Consider the following 20,498-nt stretch of genomic DNA (forward strand, 5'->3'; position numbering starts at 1 on the left):
TGTTTGTTTTTTTTTTTTTTTTTTTGATTATTTTGTGACAGGGTTTCTCTGGCTATCCTGGAACTCACAGACTGAGTGCTGAGATTAAAGGCATGTGCCCTGCTGAGAAACCTTATCTTGAAAAAGAAAAAAGAAAAGACATTGATAGTAGCTGTTCCTGAACCCCTGAGCTTGTGTGGAGGAAGGACCTGCCCATATGGTGGCAGCACAGTCAAGGGTCCCACCCAGGCTGCTGGCTCACAAGAGGGCCTGCAAACCACTTTCCCTGGAAGACTCTCGATGGTGTCCCTTTCTGTCGTAATGAGGACAGGGAATGAAGTGGAGGCAGTCTATTCTCTGGGAGTTAACATGAAGCAGAGCAGCAGCAGTGGTTCTGTCCCCAGCTATTGCCCACATCATTGGCTAAAGCAATGAAACCCAACTTGGAAGCCATGACCATGGCCCTCACTCCTGTGTCTGGGCTGAGAGCAGGGCAATAAGCAAGTCTAAGCCCCCTTCCCAGACAGATGAACAAAGCTGTGTTCTGACAGTGTTTGGAAAAGGCTGCGGAGTGCTAGCAGCCTTCGAGAGGGTGCTCAGCTTCACTGTGCACCCAGAAACACATAAACACATACCGTACAGTAGACACACCAGGTCATAGCCCCAGGCCGTCCATCTGCTGCCAGCTTAGTGCCTGTGAGGATTTCCTGTAACCAAGCACTTCCTTTCCCAGTATCTGTCCTCATTTTATTCCTGTTGCTGTGATAGAACACCCTGAAGATACAACTTAAGGAAGAAATTCAAGGTGACAGTTCATCAGAGCAAGGAAGTCAAGGACCCAGGAATTGCCAGCATCTAATCACATCACATCCAGTCAAGCAGGGCTCTGAATGCACACATGCTCACTGCTCCACTCACCCTCTGCACAATTACAGTCTAGGGAACTGCCTTCATGGAGAGGTCCAACCATTCAGTCAGCACAGTCAAGACAGTCCCCCACAGACATGCCTACCAGCAACCCAATCCAGAGACTGCCATGGTGACAATTAAAACCAACGATCTGAGTGTCCACAGCTGCTTTTTGTTGTTGTTTTTCAAGACAGGTTTTCTTTGTGTGGCTCTGGCTGTCCTAGAATGTAGTCTGTAATCCCGAGTGCTAGGATTAAAAGTGTGTGCTGCCACCACCCTGGCAGCTGCTGACTTTGTTTTGTTTTGTTGCCTTTTTTTTTTTTTTTTTTCAGACAGGGATTCTCTGTGTAGCCCTGGCTGTCCTGGAACTAACTCTATGTAAACATACTTGCCTCCTGAGTGTGCTTTCACCACCCAATCCAGCTGCTGCTTTGTTAATATCCAGTGACATGTCCCAGTGCCTTTTAGTAGGTGTAATACTTGTCACTTGTGACTCTCAGCATGATGCTCTATCAGTGTAAGGAAAATAGATGTGGCCAAGCCTGAGAACCCTTGAAGAGACCAAGCTCAGCCAATCCCATCGCCCAGAGCCACTCCAGAACACAGGGATGGCAGAATCATAGGCTTCTGGGTGTTGCTTCGTGGTGAGCATTTGATTAGTATGTGTAAGGCTCGTTCAGTACCAGCATCATGAGAAATATGTGGGTGCAGTTAGGAGCACCCTGGACCAGAGATCTCAGGAGAGGTTACATTTGCATCAAGTTGGGGTGCATGGTAGGCTTTCCTAGGGAGTGACACTCAGTGCTGATGTCAGTAGACAGTCCTGAAGAGCTTGAGATGCTATTCAAGTGTGTGACAAGCTATGGCATGCTCACCTCTCACTGGCTAGAGAGCTTGGCAAGTGGGCCTGGGGATTAGGAGAGAGCCAGGATAGTACTGCATCACAGTTGTGAAGTTTTAGCCCCCAAAGTATGATGGCATTTACTTACTGTCCAAGAGGTCCTCACAGCAAGTGCCCTGCTCTGCCCTGCCCATACATAGTCCTAGGGTCCACTCATGTTTCTAAAAAGTGAAGAAGTCATGGGTGCTGTTACTCCTCAGGTTCTTGAGACATGCACCTGTGTTTCCTTTCCAGGATAAGAGTCTCGTGACATCCATAGTCTGTATGTTCACATGTCAGTCTTCCAAACTGAATTATAGCAGAGGACCACCATCCACCCAGTAACCACCTGCCCTGTGTGCAGACAAGAGTGACAGGTAGCACTAGGGCATAGTATCACCATGTGAGTTTTGTGAGTAAAGGCAAGTGTCTGCTTGCCTTGGTGATCTGTGTGGCTTAACTTGCTCAGAGCAGAATTTTCTATCCAAATACAGCTGTCATCCAGCAGCCTTTGCTGCTCATCCCAGGATGAGAAGTGGCCTTGAGCTTTGGTGGCGGGTGCTGTGTGATGGCACTGACAGGGGTAACATTGGGTGCACTGTCAGCAGTACCAGAGCCGAGAGCACTGACTGGAAGACCTGGGCATAATGGACAGACCAGCCAGGGTATGTAGAGGGAAGGACCTGAGAAACAGAGAGGAAAATTCCTACAAGACCCACAAGTCAGTTGGCATTGCTGTGTATATAGCCCAGGACTCCTCGGGATTGGATTGGAGACAGATAACAGTGACGTCAGGTTGACAACACGACTCACCCACCAGGTTCTGGACTGAGCATCCTAAGCAACCCAGAAGATTGCCAATTTCCTCTAGATCGTCGGTTCTCAACCTGTGGGTTTCTGTTCCTTTGGGGGTCACATCAGACATTTGCATTATGATTCATAATAATAGTAAAATTACGGCTAATGAAGTAGCAGCAAAATAATTTTATGGTTGGGGGTCACCACAACATGAGGAACTGTATTAAAGGGCCTCAGCATCAGGAAAGGTGAGAACCACTGCTTTAGATGGACAGCCACTCCCTGGGAATATCAATAATTTCCAGACCACAGGAGAATGGCTGCAGCAGCTTTTGTCACCACCTGGCCTAGATTCATTTCTGTTACTGTGATAAAATGCCCTGACAAGCAACTGATTAAGGAAGGGTTTCTTAGGTCATCGTTCAGGGACAGTCTGTCCTTGTTGGGAAGGAAGTCAGGACAGGAAGTAGTGTGATCACAAGCACAGTCAAGAGCAGAGAGGAGGGCTGGAAGATATCTCAGAAGTTAATAGCATTGGCTGTTCTTCCAGAGGTCCTGAATTCAATTCCCAGCAACCACATGGTGGCTCACAGCCATCTGTAAGGAGATCTGGTGCCTCTTCTGGTGTGCAAGTGTGTTTAAGGCAGAACACTATATGCATAATAAGTAAATAAATCTTTTAAAAAAAAAAAAAAGAGCAGAGAGGAATGAATGCATGCATGCCCGCTCTGCTGGCCTTATTCCTGCTCAGGGAATGAAGCTGCCCACCACATCACTCAACACAGTCAAGGCACCCCACACACACACACATGCCAATGGGTCATCATCCAGAGTGCCCCAACATCATGGGCAACTTGAGACAGGAGTCTCTTCAAGATTATGAAAGTGACACTGAGCAGAATGCTCAAGGCTCTACTGCATTTTAAAAAGTAGGGGGAGGGGATTGAGGGAATAGTTGCACAGCTCAAAGTAAGCAAGTCTGCCACACCGGGAACATGTTTTGTTATTGAGACAGGGTTTGCTGGGCTGTCCAAGCTGACCTTTAACTCCCAGGCCCCACCAACTTGCCAAGTCCTCTTCATGCCCCTGTGCCTGCCTTTCTGCAATTAGTGGGAAAGGTCTTTTATTTATTTAAATTAGAAACAGTTATCCGGGTGTTGATGGCGAATGCCTTTAATCCCAGCACTCAGGAAGCAGAGGCCGGTGGATCTCTGTGAGTTCGGGACCAGCCGAACAGAGCGAGTGCCAGGATAGGCTCCAAAGCTACACAGAGAAACCCTGTCTCGGAAGAAAAAAAGAAAAGAAAAAAAAGTCTTATTTTATATATCAATCCCAGTTCCCTCTCCCTCCCATGCCCCCCACTAACCCCCATCCCATCCCTCTTCTGCTCCATAGAAAGGATGAGGCCTTCTATGGGGGAATCATCAAAGTCTGTCACATCATTTGGGACAGGGCCTAAGCCCTCCCCATGTGTCTAGGTTGAGAGAGTATTCCTCTATGGGGAATGGGGGCTCCCAATGTCCATTTGTACACTAGGGATAAATAACTGTTCCACTACCAAAGGCCCCATAGACTGCCCAGGTCTCCAAACTGACATCCTCGTTCAGGGGGCCTGGTTCTGTCCTAATCTGGTTTACAAGCTGTTAGTCCGGGACCCATGAGCTCCCCCTTGTTCAGGTCAGCTGTTTCTGTGGGGGAAACAGTTCTTGCTGAGGGTCAGGGTTGAATGAATTCTTGCTGCTATCAGGAGGGCTCTGCTTAGAAAATCCACAGTCAGGACTCAGTTGAGGAGACCTCCTAGCCAGTGCTCTTTAGTAGCAAAAAGAAACTCACACAGCAGTAATACATATAAGTGCAGGAAGCTAGGCTAAGCCATGTCCTTTGCCTGGAGACTGGAAGCAGGTCTGTCTTGGCTGGAGGGGATGTGCCATGGCCTCCTTGAGGCCCATTCACCAGGCTAGTAATGAAAATGTGGCCCTGAAGGAGATGGAAGATGTTAGTTCCTATACACAGGCCACACATGTCCATATGCCCTCATGCACCCATGCTTTATGAAGGAACTATTTGCTTTCTCAGCAGAGCAATAGGAGCAAAATTTTAACTGATGCTATGATACAGTGGCAGTTGCTTTGTGGGGCATGTGCCATGCAGGGACAAAGCTTCCTCCTGTCTGTTGTATCCAAGGAACTATATCATGGATTGTGACCTCCATGCACTGAAAACAATTTTGTTCTTTTTGTGTGCTGAGATGGAACCCAGGGTCTTGTGCATTTTAGGCAAAACACTCTATCAGTGATTTCCATCAGGCCTAGCCAATTTAGAATTTTGTAAAACAAAACACAAACTTTGGTGTATTTTAGTTATATTCACTTCCTGTTCCTCATCCTAACCCATTATCTACCTCCATCACCTAACTTTTTCCCCTATTTTTCTTCTTTTATAACCCAAGTCCAATTTGTGCTGCCCGTAGTCTTGTAGATATGGAGCATCCACTGAAGCTTGGTGTTTGCTTGTTGGTTTGGTTTTGGGGTTTTGGTTTTGTTTTTTTCCAGATAGGGTTTCTGTGTGTAGCCCTGGCTGTGCTGGAATTCGATCTGCGGACCAGGCTGGCCTCCAGCTCACAGATAGCCACCTGCCTCTGCCTCCCGAGTGCTGGGATTTAAAGCGAGCAGTACCACCGTCCAGTATTGTTTGTTTGTTTGTTTTGTTTTGTTTTTTGAGATAGGTTGATAGGTTCTCATTATGTGGACTGCTTGCCTCAACTCACAGAGATCCTCTTACCTCTGCCTGTTGAGCACTAAGCCTTTTTTTTTTTTTTTTTTTTTTTTGAATTTGTGTTTTGTTTTTTGTGGTTTTGTTTGTTTGGTTTTGGTTTTTCGAGACAGGGTTTCTCTGTATTGTTTTGGAGACTGTCTTGGAACTAGCTCTTGTAGACTAGGCTGGTCTTGAACTCTGAGATCCACCTGCCTCTGCCTACCAAGTGCTAGGATTAAAGGCGTGCACCACAACCACCCAGCCTGAATTTAGGGTTTTTAAGAAGAGAAAGAGTGAAATTCCTGGTCATTCCTGGCAATACAGTAAGTTGGAGGCCAGCCTGGGCTGTGTGAGAGAGAAGAAGGATAAGAATAGAGCAGTGCTGGTGAGGTGGCTGTGGAGCTCAATGCCACAAGGACCTTCGCCTCCCTACAGATAACAGCTGCTTGTCCTGCCCCTCGGGACCTCTGAAGGGCTGGGCAGCTGTGATTGACCAGGGGACAGGTGCATTCTTGATTCTAGCCACACAGAGATCCTAGGGAGCCTGGTTCCCTCCCTATGCTGGTGGATATGGCTCCATCTGCCCCCTTAGGCTTTTTGCAAAGCCTGCTCACACTACTTTCCACAGGGGCCACTAAGGAACAGGAGTCAGGGCAGTAGTCAGAGTAGTCCCAAGCCACGGCCCAGTTGTCCCTTTGGAGAACCCACAACACAGCTGTGCTCATCCTCTTTGATCCTGGGGTTTGTGCCATATGCTCTGAAGGTCACTGGCTTGGTGCCACCAGCAGGAGAGATGCCTGTGGGGATTGTGGCCTCTGGAAGGTACCTCTCCTGTTCTTCATGCTCAAGCAAGTGTGGCTTGCATAGTATAAAAACTAGGATGAGATGGGTGTGGTAGTGCACACTTTAATCCCAGCACTCAGGAGGCAGAGGCTGTCAGGTCTCTGTGAGTTCATGGCCAGCCTGGTCTACAGAATGACTGTTGATGGGAATGAGAGTCACCTGGGTATGTGTACCCTGAGGGTGGCAGTATGACACTCCTTCCAGAGCTGGGCTTAGAGATGTGACCAGACTGCACACACATCCTGCCACTGGACCTGTTTATCTGTCAGGAATGTTTTAGCAGTCCTCAGTTGAGGTTTGAAAGACCTCAAACACTTAAGTATCTCCCAGGGCAAATGGAGGGACTCATCTTCGGTCCAAGCACTTGAGTGGAAGCAGGCTGGTGATCTCTGAGTTAGAAGCCAGCCTGGTCTGCATATTGAAACACTGTCTCAGAAAGATAAAAGAACTCCCTGGTCTTTAAATTCTCCTCTTCTGTCCTTGTGTGGTGGGGCAATGTCTCTCCCGGGTGATGGACCAATGCCTGGGAGTGACACACACCATGTCATATTGCAGCAGTAGTGGACGTCAGCTCAGCGAGGTGTTCATCCAACTCCCCTCTCGCAAGGAGCTGCCTGAGTACTATGAGCTCATCCGAAAACCTGTGGACTTCAAGAAGATCAAGGTGTGTGCGTGCCAAGGTTCTGGGGCTGTGGGAGGACAGCCAGGTTAGCCTAGCAGTCACAGCATGGGCAGGCAGGAAGTCATCAGTGCCCAGAGTAAGGCCTCCCTCCTTCCCCACAGGAAAGAATCCGAAACCACAAGTACCGCAGCCTCAATGACCTGGAGAAGGACGTGATGCTGCTTTGTCAGAATGCTCAGACGTTCAATCTTGAGGGTTCTTTGGTGAGCACCCACATGGCCATCGTGCCACCTGCCTTTCATCCCTCTGCAACTAATGGGGTTTTGTTTGACATTAACAATTTGGGATGCTCCACTATTGCTGAAAGCAGTGTCCCTTTTCCTAGTAGTAAAGGTACCACACACAGCTGCCTACCAGCCATGTTGTATGTCTTGTGTTTAGGGTTTTTTGTTTGTTTGTTTTGTTTTGTTTTGTTTTTCGAGACAGGGTTTCTCTGTATTGTTTTGGAGCCTGTCCTGGAACTCACAGAGAGCTATCTGCCTCCCAAGTGTTGGGATTAAAGGCATACACCACCAATGCCTGGCTGCAATTTAGTTTTATTTTATATATGGGTGTTTGTCTGCATGGGTGTCTATGTACTATCTGCAGAAGAGAGAATCAGATCCACTGGAGCATTATAAGTGGTTGTGAGCCACAAAGTAGGTGCTGGGAATTGAAGGGGGTCCTCTGCAAGAGCAGCGGTGCTCTTAACCCTGAGCCATCTCTCCAGTCTATGTTGCAGTTTTATCTTTAGTTCTGTACAGTCTCTTGAAAAGCATCCTGTGCCATGTATATTTTTCTGTGAGGAAATGCCAGGCAGTAGTCCCTGTTCTCTGGCAGACTCCTCCCACATCTGGGAGGGGCAGCTTCCAGGATATGGGTTTTGCTTTGTTAGATCAAGGAAATAGCATGCCAGCAGGACTGTATTTCTAACGCCATTTCATCTTTGTAGACATCAGGGCCTTGAGAGGTAGAGTCAGTGAGGGAGAAACTGGCCAGTGCACAAACCTCCCAGCCTGGCATTTTGTCATCTGGGGAAGGGTTGTAGGGTGGCCTTGCTGAACAGCAGGGCTTCGAAAGAAAGTCACACAAGCCCTATACTTCCACAGATCTACGAGGATTCCATCGTCCTGCAGTCTGTCTTCACCAGTGTGCGGCAGAAAATTGAGAAGGAGGATGACAGTGAAGGCGAGGAGAGTGAGGAGGAAGAGGAGGGCGAGGAGGAAGGCTCCGAGTCTGAGTGTGAGTAAGAGAAAGGGCAGAGAAGCTGCAGTGGCACATAGGTGACCTCACGTTACAGATGACTTCCTTATTGCCCCACAGCCCGCTCTGTCAAGGTCAAGATCAAGCTGGGCCGAAAGGAGAAGGCCCAGGACCGACTGAAGGGGGGCCGGCGGCGGCCAAGCCGGGGGTCCCGGGCCAAGCCAGTTGTGAGTGACGACGACAGTGAGGAGGAACAGGAAGAGGTAAGGGCATTGCTAGGCTGCACCTCAGCTAAGCTACACCTCACCTCAGCCAATCCCAAGCCCAGGACACTCTGCAGATGGATAAACTGAGGCTCAGCATTATGTAACCTAGCCTGTTCACATATCCATGTCTAGCCTCTCACAATCCAGACCCATAGCCCAGGCAGCAATGGTGTGTGTAGTTCTGGTAGCACACAGACTATCAGAGTGGAGGGCTTTGGGCTCATGGTGAAGCTTGCAGAACAGCTGGGCAGGGTAGGGCAGGACAGGTCTGTGTCCTAGGAAAGCCAGGAGCACTGGGATTACCAGGGCCACATAACACTGGAGGCCTTCCTGTTATGTGTTGCCATGGGACACAGGCTGGGTCCTCAGGATTGATTCTGCCTTGGCTTTTATAGGACAGTTTCTGCATAAGACCAGTGTGTTAAAAGGGCTAAAAAGATGCCTTCGGGTTAATGATGCTGGCTGCTATTCCAGAGAACTCAGGTTGAGTTCCCCGCACCATGTGGTAGCTCATAACCATCTATGATTCCAGTCCCAGGGGATCCAGTACCCTTTTAAATCGGCTTCTGTAGCCATGAGGCACACATGATACATAAACATACATGCAGGTCAAAGATTCCTACACATAAAACTAATTTTAAAAGATTAAAATGGAGCCAGGCAGTAATGTCATATGCCTTTAATCCCAGCTCTCAGGAGGCAGAGGCATGTGTATCTCTGAGTTAAGAGGCCATCCTGGTCTACAGAGTGAGTTCCAGGACAGCCAGGGCTACACAGAGAAACACTGTCTGGAAAACCAGTAAAATAAAATGGGAAGGGGCTGGAGAGATGGCTCAGTGAGTAAGAGTGCTACTGCTCATGTAGAGGACCTGAGTTCAGTTCCCAGCACTCACATGGGTGGCTCACAGCTGCCTGTAACTCAGGGGCCGGGGATACCAGACCTCTACCCTGAGAGTATACAGTCATGTCCACACAGAGACACACACCTAAACATTACATAATAAAAATAAGCTGGGTGTGATGGTGTGTATCTTTTTTTTTTTTTTTTTTTTTTATGTGCACTTAGGTATTTTGCCTGCATTTATGTCTGTGTGAGACTGTTGGATCATGGAGTTACAGACAGTTGTGAGCTGCCATGTGGGCGCTGGGAATTGAACCTGGGTCCTTTGGAAGAGCAGCCAGTGCTCTTTTTTTTTTTTTTTTTTTTGCCAGTGCTCTTAAGTGTTGAGCCATCTCTCCAGCCTGATGGTGGATGGTGTATACCTTTAATCACACTAACAAAGAGGCAGAAGTAGGCAACTTTCTTAAGTTCCTGGCCAGCCAAGATAGAGACCCTAACTCAAAAAAAAAAAAAAAAAAGAAAAGTCTTTCTTATTATTGATTTTAGATTATCTGTATTTTTTGTGTTTAGATCTTTTGACTGCACATATGTGTATGTGCCTGGTGAGCATGGAGGGTGGGGTGGGCATTGAATCCACTAGAACTGGAGTTAGAAAACGTTGTAGACTGCATCAGCCATTTCTCCAGGCAGTGGTGGTGTGCTCCTTTAAACCCAGCACTGAGGATGCAGAGGCAGGCTCCAGAGCTACACAGAGAAACCCTCCCTCGAAAAAACAGAAAAGAAGCAGCAGCCAGTTCTCTTAACCATTGAGCCATCTTTCCATCCCTAAAAATCAATCTTAATAAGATAATGACTGGCCAGGTGTTGGTGGCGCACGCCTTTAATCCCAGCACTTGGGAGGCAGAGGCAGGCAGATCTCTGAGTTTGAGACTAGCCTGGTCTACAAGAGCTAGTTCCAGGACAGCCTCCAAAGCCACAGAGAAAGCCTGTCTTGAAAAACCAAAAACATTATAAAATTTTAAAAAATTAATAATAAGATAATGACTGTAGGCATAGTGGTGCACACCTGTGATCCCAGGACTTGGGAGGTAGAGACAGGAGATGAGGAGTTTATGATCATCCTTGACTGCTTAGCAAGTTTGAGGCTTGTCTGAGATGCATTAGACAAATACCAAAATAATATTCAGAAGACTGGACACATGTTCATATTCAGAATGGCTATAATGAGCTGGCTGCCTCTTGGAGGTTTCTATGGTGGCCTGGCCTTCCCTCTCAAGCCTGTTTCTCTCCCATACAACAGGCCCAGTGGTAGCAGGGCTGCCATGTTGCAAGGCAGAGTCCAAGTTTTGATGTTTTCTTTCTGCTGTATCAAGATAATTTATTCCTGGGATCCTGAGATCATAGGCTCTTCCACAGCATTGGAAAAACTATGACTCGTGAGAGTGCCTAACCCACTTACCACCTGTCCCATGTTCCTCCAGGACCGCTCAGGAAGTGGCAGCGAGGAGGACTGAAGCAGACATTCCAGAGTCCTGACCCCGAGGCGCACGTCCCAGCCGAGATGGAGTAGCCCTTAGCAGTGATGGGTAGCACAGATGTAGTTTCGGACATGGAGAACTGTACACATGCAATCTTCCACATTTATAGGCAGAGAAGAATAGGCCTGTCTGTCGACCCTGGCCTGGCCTTGAGTCTCTACCAGCATTAACTGTCTAGAGAGGGACCTCTTGGAGGTACCATCCACCTCCCCAGGCCTCAGTCACTGTAGCTCAGCGTGGATGCATGCTCGTGCCGTCCACTCCTTGTACTGTATCTTACTGGACAGAGCCGACTCTCCTGGAGGCTCACAGGCCCCGCGGGTATGTCAGTGTCACTGGAGTCAGACAGTAATAAATTAAGCCAATGACAAACCACCACTGGCTTGTACTCCCTGTACTCCTTGTTGTTACAGTAGGAACTGGGGCTAGCTCCTGGGCAAAGGACTGGCCATGCCAGGGGTACAGATTGGAGTTCGCAGCCCCATCACCCACACATGCCAGGCATGCCAAGTCAGTGAGCTGTGGGTTCAAGTGAGAGCCTCCATCTCAGTGTAAACTGGGAAATCAATCCGTCTCTGGCCTCCGTGTGTGTGTGTACACATATTGAACATGTGCGCACATGCTGCTCATATACATCCACACAGGGCAGTCTGTCATTTGGGCTGGGTAGATAGCACCACAGGAAAAAACACTGCAGCACAAAGTCCCTGTGTCCTCAAAGACATCGGCAGCAGGGCCAGGCCCCAATCCAGTCCAGCAGCCCTGTGCTCTATGATGGAGGCCTGGAGAGGAACCTTCAGGATCTCAGACTAGCATGCCAGGGCCTTCCATCCCAGCATTTGGGAGGCAGAGGCTGGTGGATCTCTGTGAGTTGGAAGCCAAGCTAATCTACAGAGTTAGTTCCAGGACAGCTAGGGCTATTATGCAGAGAAACCTAAAAACAAAAACAAAAGAAAACCAAAAATTGGGGGGAGGGGAGAGAGATGCTCAGTGATTAAAGAGCACTGACCACACTTCCAGAGGACCTGGTTTCAATTCCCCAGTACCACATGTCACTCAACGGTAATTCCAGTTCCAGGGTACCTGGAACGGGCACACACACAAACACACAAACATAAGATGATAAAAGTAAGTTTTAGAAAAAGCCTGCTTTCAGTCCCTGCAGAGGCAGGAATATCTGTGATTTCAAGGCCTGTGTAGTGAATTCCAAGACAGCCAAAGATTCATAGAAAGGCCCTGTCTTGGTTCTGAGACCAGGTGGTGGTGGTGGTGGTGGAGTGGAGGCAGGAGGAACTCTTTGCATTCGGGACAACCTGGTCTACATCAAGTTCCTGGATGGCCAGAATTACACAATGAGACTTTGTCTTATAGAAAAAAAGTCTGGGCTAGAGAGAGATGGCTCAGTGGCTAGGAGGACTGGCTGCTCTTCCAGAGGTCCAGAGTTCAATTCCCAGCAACACATGATGGCTCACAGCCATCTATAATGAGATCTGGTGCCCTCTTCTGGCCTGCAGGCAGAACTGTATACATAATAAATAATTAAATCTTAAAAAAAGGCAAAATGTCCTGTGAGCCAGAGAGGTGGTGCTTGCTTAGTGACTGACAACTTGAATTTGATTTGCAGAGCTCTGGTAGTGGAAGGGGAGATCTCACTGCCTCAAGTTGTGCTCTTGAAATATAAACACAAGTTTTTTGTTTTGGATTTTGAGACAGGTTTTCTCTGTTTAGCTTTGGAACCTATCCTAGAACTCACTCTGTAGACCAGGCTGGCCTCAAACTCACAGAGATCCACCTGCCTCCCAAATGCTGGGATTAAAGGCGTGTGCTACAAATTCCAGGCCTAAACACAAGTTTTTAAATGACATGGTGGCACAGGCCTTTAATCCCAGGAGGCAGAGGCGGGCAGATCTCTGTGAGTTAGAGGCCCGCCTGGTCTATAAACAAGACAGCTAGGGCTGCACAGAGAAACCTGTCTCAAAAAAACAAAAAATAATAAATAAAACCTGGGCCTTACCAGGCAGCTCAAAAAAGAAGAAAAGAAACCTGTGTCAAAAAAAAAAAAAAAAAGAAAAGAAGAAGGGGCTGGAGAGATGGCTCAGAGGTTAAGAGCACTGACTGCTCTTCCAAAGGTCCTGAGTTCAATTCCCAGAAACCACATGGTGGCTCACAAGCATCCATTATGAGATCTGGTACCCTCTTCTGGTGTGCAGATAGACACGGAAGCAGATTGTTGTATACATAATAAGTAAATAAACTCTTAAAAAAAAGAAAACAAATATACCAACATGTAGGTATGATAACATAGTTGGTTATAAACAGCAGCAGAGCCCAAAATGAGCTTACATCTCTTCCATCAGAAGTCTGGAACTGCCTCTTCGGTGTCAGAACCTGCTTCTGCGTGTTGTCTCACTGCAGCACGCATACATCGGCTACCTTGTGCCCTGAAATGGCCCCCATTGTCCCAGCTTTTCACAGAGAATGATGAGTGGGCCTCTCCCTTTTGTGGTAATTGCACACGTCCTTTTTCTGTGCTGTTGACTACACAACTGAAATGGCCATTCTTTGAGTCTGGGGCCTGCACCCTTTCTCATCTGAGAGGCTAGAAGTGAAATGACCCGACACAGGCACACTTTGAGTTCAGCATCACGTGCACTGCCAGGTGTCATGGGGACATGGGACGTGGGGTGAGAGGTCGGAGTAGCCGGCCTGCCTAGCCCCAAGCCGGCCGTTTGCCTGAGGTTTGTGACAGCCCCTTCTGGCCTCACTCCTGCTGGCCTATGGTGACCTTTCCCTCTTCCTTACTGGTCCCATTGGTGCCTAAGCTTTCTAAGACTCCAGTGTCTAAGGGATTCTGTCCATTTCACAGATGTTACAGGTGGGGACCCTTCTCCCTAAACTGCAAGATCCAAGCCTGGATTTCAGGAGTTCTGGGATCTGGAAGAGGGGTGCTGAATCTGGAATGTGGTAATGTCTTGGAAGAGTTGTGGGTTACACAGCATGTAACTTTGCTGACACAACAAAGCACACAAGCCAATTGCTAGGAAAATGGCAGCAGGGATGGGGGATGTGTGGTGTGTCACCTCCCACCCCACTTGCTCCTCTGAAACTCACACTCCAAACCCCAGTGAAGTCTCAGGGTTCTCTTCAGCACTGAGAAAGAGCGGAGCCACAGAAGTGACCCTGACAGTTAACTGCAGGCCACCTAGTGTGAAGGTTTGGACTCCGCTCTAGCATTGCATAAAGTTGTCCTCTGACATCTACAGGCTCCATCACGCATGCACCCAGCAAATGACCTTTCCTTAAAGCTCCCAGCTAGGCAGCGGTGGCGCAAGGCTTTAATCCAGCATTTGGGATTGCTAAGAGAGTTCCAGGACAGTCCGTGCCACATAGACAAACTGTCTTGAAAAAAAAAAGTTTTTAAAAATTTTTTTTTTCTTGCTGGGTGTTGGTGGTGCACACTTTTAATCCCAGCACTCGGGAGGCAGAGGCAGGCAGATCTCTGAGTTTCAGGCCAGCCTGGTCTCCAGACCAAGTGTCAGAATAGGCTCCAAAGCTACACAGAGAAATCCTGTCTTGAAAAACCAAAAAAAAAAAAAAAAAAAAAAAAAAAAAAAAAAATCTACATAGGGTTCCTCTGTGAGCCTTGCCTGTCCTAGAACTCACGCTGTAGACCAAGCTGGCCTTGAACTCACAGAGAAAGGACTGGAATTAAAGGAATGCACAACCACCACCCAGCTAATAAAGATATTTACAATTATTTTTATAGGGTGGGAAGACATGTGTGCCACAGTATACACACAAGGCTCAGAGGAAAAATTCTGGGGATCAAATATAGGGTGTCAGGGTTGGTGACAAGTGCCTTTATTCACTGAGTTATCTCATGGGCCCAAAGTCCTTTATTAAAACCTCAAGCAAGGGTCTGGAGGGGTAGCTCAACAGTTAAGAGTGTTTGCTTCTTCCCAGAGTTCAGTCCCAAGCACCACATCAGCTTGGTAACCCTAGCTTCAAGGATTCAAGGAAGTAGATGCCCTGTTCTAGACTCAACAAGTGCCTGGAAGTACACAAGGAGACACACACACACACACACACACACACACACACACACACACACACGGAGAAATCAAAATAAATTTTTAAAACCACAAACAAGGCTGGATAGTGATGGGGTTCTCTCATCTTTAGTTTCAGCACTTGGGAGGCCCGTGGATCTCTGTGAGTTCTAGGCCAGCCTGATCTACAGAGTGAGTTCCAGGTCAGCCAGGACTGTTACACCCTGTCTCGAAAAAGAAAAAAGGAAGCTGGGTGGTAGTGGCAGTGGTGGTGCACACCTTTAATCCCAGCACTCGTGAGGCAGAGGCAGGCAGATCTCTGTAAGTTTGACACCAGCCTGGTCTACAAGAGTTAGTTCCAGGACAGCCTCCAAAGCCACAGAGAAACCCTGTCTTGGAAAAAAAAAAAGAAGAAAGGAGAAAGCAGCTGAGAAGCAGCTCATCTCCATCTCATGCTCTGGTCATCATGCCCTGATGTCCCCGCAATGGCAGGCCAGAACAAACCCTTCCTACCTTCATTAAGTTGCCTTTGTCAGAAGAAAAAAAAAAAAAAAAAGTTGCCTTTGTCTGCATCCAGGCAGAAAGAGTTCCCTCAGCTGTCCCTGTGTGCTGCTGAGCAAAAGCCCCCTGACCTCATTACCCCTACACCCCCAGGGGGAAATGCTCTTATCACCACAGAGGCAGAAGAAAACCAGGACTCTCAGGCCTTGCACAACCCTGAATCACCTACTTTGATCTCAGCTCTATGAGGCCAGGCCCTCATCATCTCAAAGCTTGCTGTAGGTTCCACAGCTTAAAGTGCTGCCACACAAGCCTGGGCTCTGTGCTTGGTCCCTGGAAACCATGTAAAGGTGGAAGGTGAGAACTAACTGCACAAAGTTGTCCCTTGACCTCCACACACATGCTGTGACATTTGTGTACTCACAATAATAACCACAAGCAACTTTTTATGTTGCCAATCTTGATGGGCATGGCGCTGTAGTTCAACCACTCATGAGTATTGCTTCAGCTGGGTGGTAGTGGTGCAAGCCAGGTATTGGTGGTGCACACCTTTAATCCCAGCACTCGGGAGGCAGAGGCAGGTGGATCTCTGTGAGTTCGAGACCAGCCTGATCTACAAGGGCAAGTGCCAAGGCAGGCTCCAAAGCCACAGAGAAACCCTGTTTTGAAAAACAACAAAAAAAAGTATTGCTTCAGCCTAGGAGTTCAAGACCAAGCTGTGCTTGTTATTCTTTTGTTTAAAAAGAAGAAAAGAGAAATATTGAGACAGACATATTGACTATAAGTTTATTATAAGGCCTGGTAGAATGGGGAGACTAAGAAGAGGAACAGGGTAATGGCTGACCGCCATGGCCGGTCGCCATAGAGAGACAGAGCGGGGAAACAGAGAGAGGGGACAGAGAGCAGGAACAGGGGGAGAGAGAGAGAGAGAGGGCAGGGGCCTATCTTTTAAAGGGGTCCTCTGCACCTGCGTACAGACTTCTTTCCCATGGAACCTTGGGCTGACCAGGGTATTGCCTGAGTGGATTCCACCAGGTAACAGGGGCAGGCCAGCATAATGCCTGAACCTTTCAGTGCTAACATAGCAAAACCCTACTTAAAAGAGTGGGGTAAGGCTGGAAAGATGGCTCAGCAGTTAACAGCACTGGCTGCTCTTCCAGAGGACCCAGGTTCAATTCCCAATATCCACATGGAAGCTCACAACTGTCTATAACTCCAACCCCAGGAGACCCAATACCATCTTCTGACCTCTGAGGGTACCAGGCACAGCACCCAAAACACACATCTACATCAAGCAAGATAATCATGCACATCAGTGATTTTTAAAATCAGGCTGGGCAATGGGGTGCATGTCTTTAATTCCAGCACTGGGAGGTAGAAGCAGGTGGATCTCTGCGAATTTGAGGCCAGCCTGGTCTATGTAGTTCTAGGACAACCAGGAGTACACAAAGAAACCCTGTCTGGGAAAAAAAAAAAAAGAAGAAGAAAAAAAAGAAAGGAAGGAAGGAAGAAAGAAAGAAAGAAAGAAAGAAAGAAAGAAAGAAAGAAAGAAAGATTTCTTTGGTACACACACCTATTACCCCAGAACTAGAGGATTATGGATTTTTTTCTTTCTTTTTTTGTTTTGTTTTGGTTTGTTTTTGTTTTTGTTTTCGAGACAGGGTTTCTCTGGGTAGCTTTGGAGCCTATCCTGGCACTCACTCTGGAGACCAGGCTGGCCTCGAACTCACAGAGATCCTCCTGCCTCGCCTCCTGAGTGCTGGGATTAAAGGCGTTCGCCACCAATGCCCAGCAGATTATGGATTTTGAGACTGTCTTGAGCTATGTAGAAAGATCCTGTCTTGGGCTAGGTAAATGGCTCAGTGGGTCAGAGAGCTTGTTGTGCAATCATGAGGATGTGAGTTCAAATACCACCACCCACTGTGAGGAGTTGAGGAATACAGGGAAAGCTGCAGAGCTGGTGTCTTTGTCTTTGTTTTTTTGTTTTTGACACACGGATTTCCTGTTGTCGCCCCAGCTGTCCTGGAACTCGTAGACCAGGCTGAGCAAGCCACTTACTTAATAACTTCTTTTGGCCTCTATGGGTACATGAGTGTGAGCACCTTCACACAGACATCATACACAACACATAAGATCCTTTCTCAGAAAAACCCAACAAGCAGCTGGTAAGACAGCTCAGTCAAATTATACAAACATGAGTGCCAGGGTCTGACGCCACAACACGTGCAGAAAGCCATGGGAGTAGGATGCCTGTGGCCCTGAGCTGTGGAGGCACACAGGGAGACCCCTGGGGCTCAATGACCAGTGAGCCTTGCCTACAGGCACCCAGGCTGGGGAGAGAGCCTGTCCCAAAAACATGATGAGGACCAGGAGGCAGAGGCAGGTGGATCTCTGTGAGCTACAGGCCAGGCAGGAATACACAGTGAAACCTTATCTCAAATAAATAAATAAATAAATAAATAAATAAATAAATAAATAAAGGCTGGGTGGTGGTGGCACAGGCCTTTAATTTCAGCACTCAGGAGGCAGAGGCAGGTGGATCTCTGTAAGTTCTAGACCGGCCTGGTTTACAGAGTGAGTTCCAGGACAGCCAGGATTGTTTCACAGAGAAGCACTGTCTCGAAAAACAAAAAACAAAACAAAACAAAGCAAAAACAAGGAAACAAAAACAAACAGAAAACAACCCTGGCGAGGAACCCAGGGTTATTTGGCTTACATATCCCTCTCATAGTCCACTGAGGGAGGCCAAGGCAGAAACTCAAACTGGGCAGGAACCTGCTGCTTACTGGCTTGTTGCCTCTGGCTTGCTCAACCTACTTTCTTATAGGACCTAGGAGCATCAACCCAGAGATGGCACCACCTGCCATGGGCTGGACCCTCCCTCTCCAATCATTAATTAAGAAAATGCCCTACAGCCTGCCTACACCCCCGATCTTTTTGTTTTGTTTTGTTTTTGAGACAGGGTTTCTCTGTGTGTATCTGGCTGTCCTGGAGCTAGCTCTTATAGACCACGCTGGTGTCGAACTCACAGAGATCTGCCTCCTGAATGCTGGGATTAAAGGCATGCGCCACCACTGTCCAGCCTACACCCGGTCTTATGGAGGCATTTTCTCAATTGAGGTTCCCTCCTCTCAGGTGACTTTAGCTGGTGTCAAATTGACATAAAACTAGCCAGCAAAGATGGCTCCCTGGACGGGTAAAATGCCTGCTGTGCAAGCATGAACATGAGGGGTGTGTGTGTATGTGTGTATGTGTATGTATGTATGTATGTGTGTGTGTGTGTGTGTGTGTGTGTGTGTGTGTATGTGGGTGTATATGTGTGTGTGAGTGTATATGTGTGTGAGTGTATGTATGTCTGTGAGTGTATATGTGTATGTATGTGTGTGTATGTGTGTGTGTGGTATATGTATGGTGTGTGTCTGTGGTATATGTATGGTATGTGTGTGTGTGTGTGGTATATGTATGTTGTGCGTGCGTATGTGTGTGTGTCTGGTATATGTATGGTGTGTGTGTATGGTGTGTGTGTGTGGTATATGTATGGTGTGTGTGTATGTGTGTGTGGTATATTATGGTGTGTGTGTGTGTGTGTGGTATATGTATGGTGTGTGTGTGTGTGTGGTATATGTATGGTGTGTGTGTGTGGTATATGTATGGTGTGTGTGTGTGTGTGTGTGTGTGTGTGTGTGTGTGTGTGTGTGTGTATGGTATGTGGTGGCTTGCTAGCTAGCCAGTTTATCCAGTCAGTGAATGCTGGATTCAAACCAGCTCTAAAGATAAGGTGGACAGACATCAAGGGAGACACTTGGTGTAGAGCTCTGGCACACATACACAAGCACTTGCAACCCCAAACAAATTTAAAACCAAACAATTTAAATTCAAATAATGTGCATTTCTTCTGTTAGGCAGAAGAAGGCAGGTGTTCTCTAGAGTTGAAAAGGAGGGAGGAGGGGAGCAAGGCAGGAAGTGGAGGAGGAGGGGAATAGGGAGGGGGAAGGAAATGGATGGGATGGGGGAGGTGCAGGATGGAAGGAGACGTCAGACAGTCAAGCTGCCCGCTCTGTTCCTGGTGGGGCTTCTGGGTGGAGGCTGGCGGCAAACACTTTTCAGATCAAGTTCCATAATTCTCTCAAGCTAGTGATGGGAGAGCAAGTGAGAGGACAGGGCGGAAGCGAGCGGACACTGTCAGGAGCAAGGAAAGTGCACTCTCCATCCCAGCAGGCTGAGACTACTTTATCCCAACAGGGACACACACTCCACACACACACACACAGACACCACACACACACATACACACACACACACACACACACACACACACACCACACACACACCACACACACACACAGAAACCACACACATCCCACACACACACAGACACATACACACACACACACACCCCACACACAGACACATAACACACACACCACACACACACACAGACACCACACAACTCCCCCACAGACACATACACACATACCACACACACACAGACCCATACACTCACACCACATACACACAGACACCACACACACACAGACACCACCCCACACACACACACACATACACCACACACACACCCCACACACAGACACCACACACACAGACCCATACACACACACCACACACACACACAGACCCATACACTCACACCACATACACACAGACACCACACACACACACATACACACAGACACATACATTCACACCACATACATACAGACACCACACACACAGCCACCAGGAAGTTGCGGCTATTTTGACTAGGAGTAGCAAGGGTTATTTACAGTATCTGGACATATTGTCTCTGTAGGTGAACAGTCATGCTGGGTTAAGCCATTCCTTATGGCTTGGGGCTATTGCCCAGTCTAGCTGGCCTGGATTCTTCATGCCCCGAGGCCATTACCCAATAGCAGGGACAGGCAGAGACCTGGAGATGTTGCAGGCAGGTGTCTGTCTGGGAAAACTGGCCTGGACCTGCTGTGTGACCAGAGCACGGCAGAAATGCACATCTGAGACCTCTGTCTCTACCTCTACCTTCTGAGCACCGAGATTAAAGATGTGCACCACCACTGCCTAGTATCAATTTACTTTTTTATTACTGTTTGTATGTGTGAGACACACACACCGTGGCACAATTGTGCAGGTCACAGGAATGAGTTCTCTCCTCCCGTGTGGGTCCTGGGTTTGAACTCAGGTTGTCAGGCTTTGTTGCATACACTGAGCCAAAGAGCAAGCCCCATTTCATTCTTCTTTTGTTGGGAAGTAGGCATGGAACC

The 20,498-nt window shown here is 47.9% G+C and overlaps 1 protein-coding gene across 8 annotated transcripts in view; it reads left to right on the forward strand.

Moving 5' to 3' along the window:
* Nucleotides 1-11,050, forward strand: part of Smarca4 (SWI/SNF related, matrix associated, actin dependent regulator of chromatin, subfamily a, member 4) — a 100,947-nt gene extending 89,897 nt beyond the window's left edge. For 6 of the 8 annotated variants that reach the window (XM_027411564.2, XM_035443521.1, XM_027411565.2 and 3 more), the window contains 5 exons: nt 6,719-6,827; nt 6,947-7,048; nt 7,934-8,066; nt 8,148-8,290; nt 10,616-11,050. In XM_027411564.2, the coding sequence (XP_027267365.1) occupies nt 6,719-6,827; nt 6,947-7,048; nt 7,934-8,066; nt 8,148-8,290; nt 10,616-10,648 (520 nt within the window). In that variant the 3' untranslated portion in view covers nt 10,649-11,050. The remainder of the gene's footprint in view (nt 1-6,718; nt 6,828-6,946; nt 7,049-7,933; nt 8,067-8,147; nt 8,291-10,615) is intronic. The other 2 variants (XM_027411566.1, XM_027411570.1) reach the window with 1 other exon arrangement.
* Nucleotides 11,051-20,498: the final 9,448 nt, after the last annotated feature.

The sequence above is a fragment of the Cricetulus griseus genome, chromosome 4 (assembly GCF_003668045.3).
Source record: "Cricetulus griseus strain 17A/GY chromosome 4, alternate assembly CriGri-PICRH-1.0, whole genome shotgun sequence".
NCBI classification, from domain to species: Eukaryota; Metazoa; Chordata; class Mammalia; order Rodentia; family Cricetidae; genus Cricetulus; species Cricetulus griseus.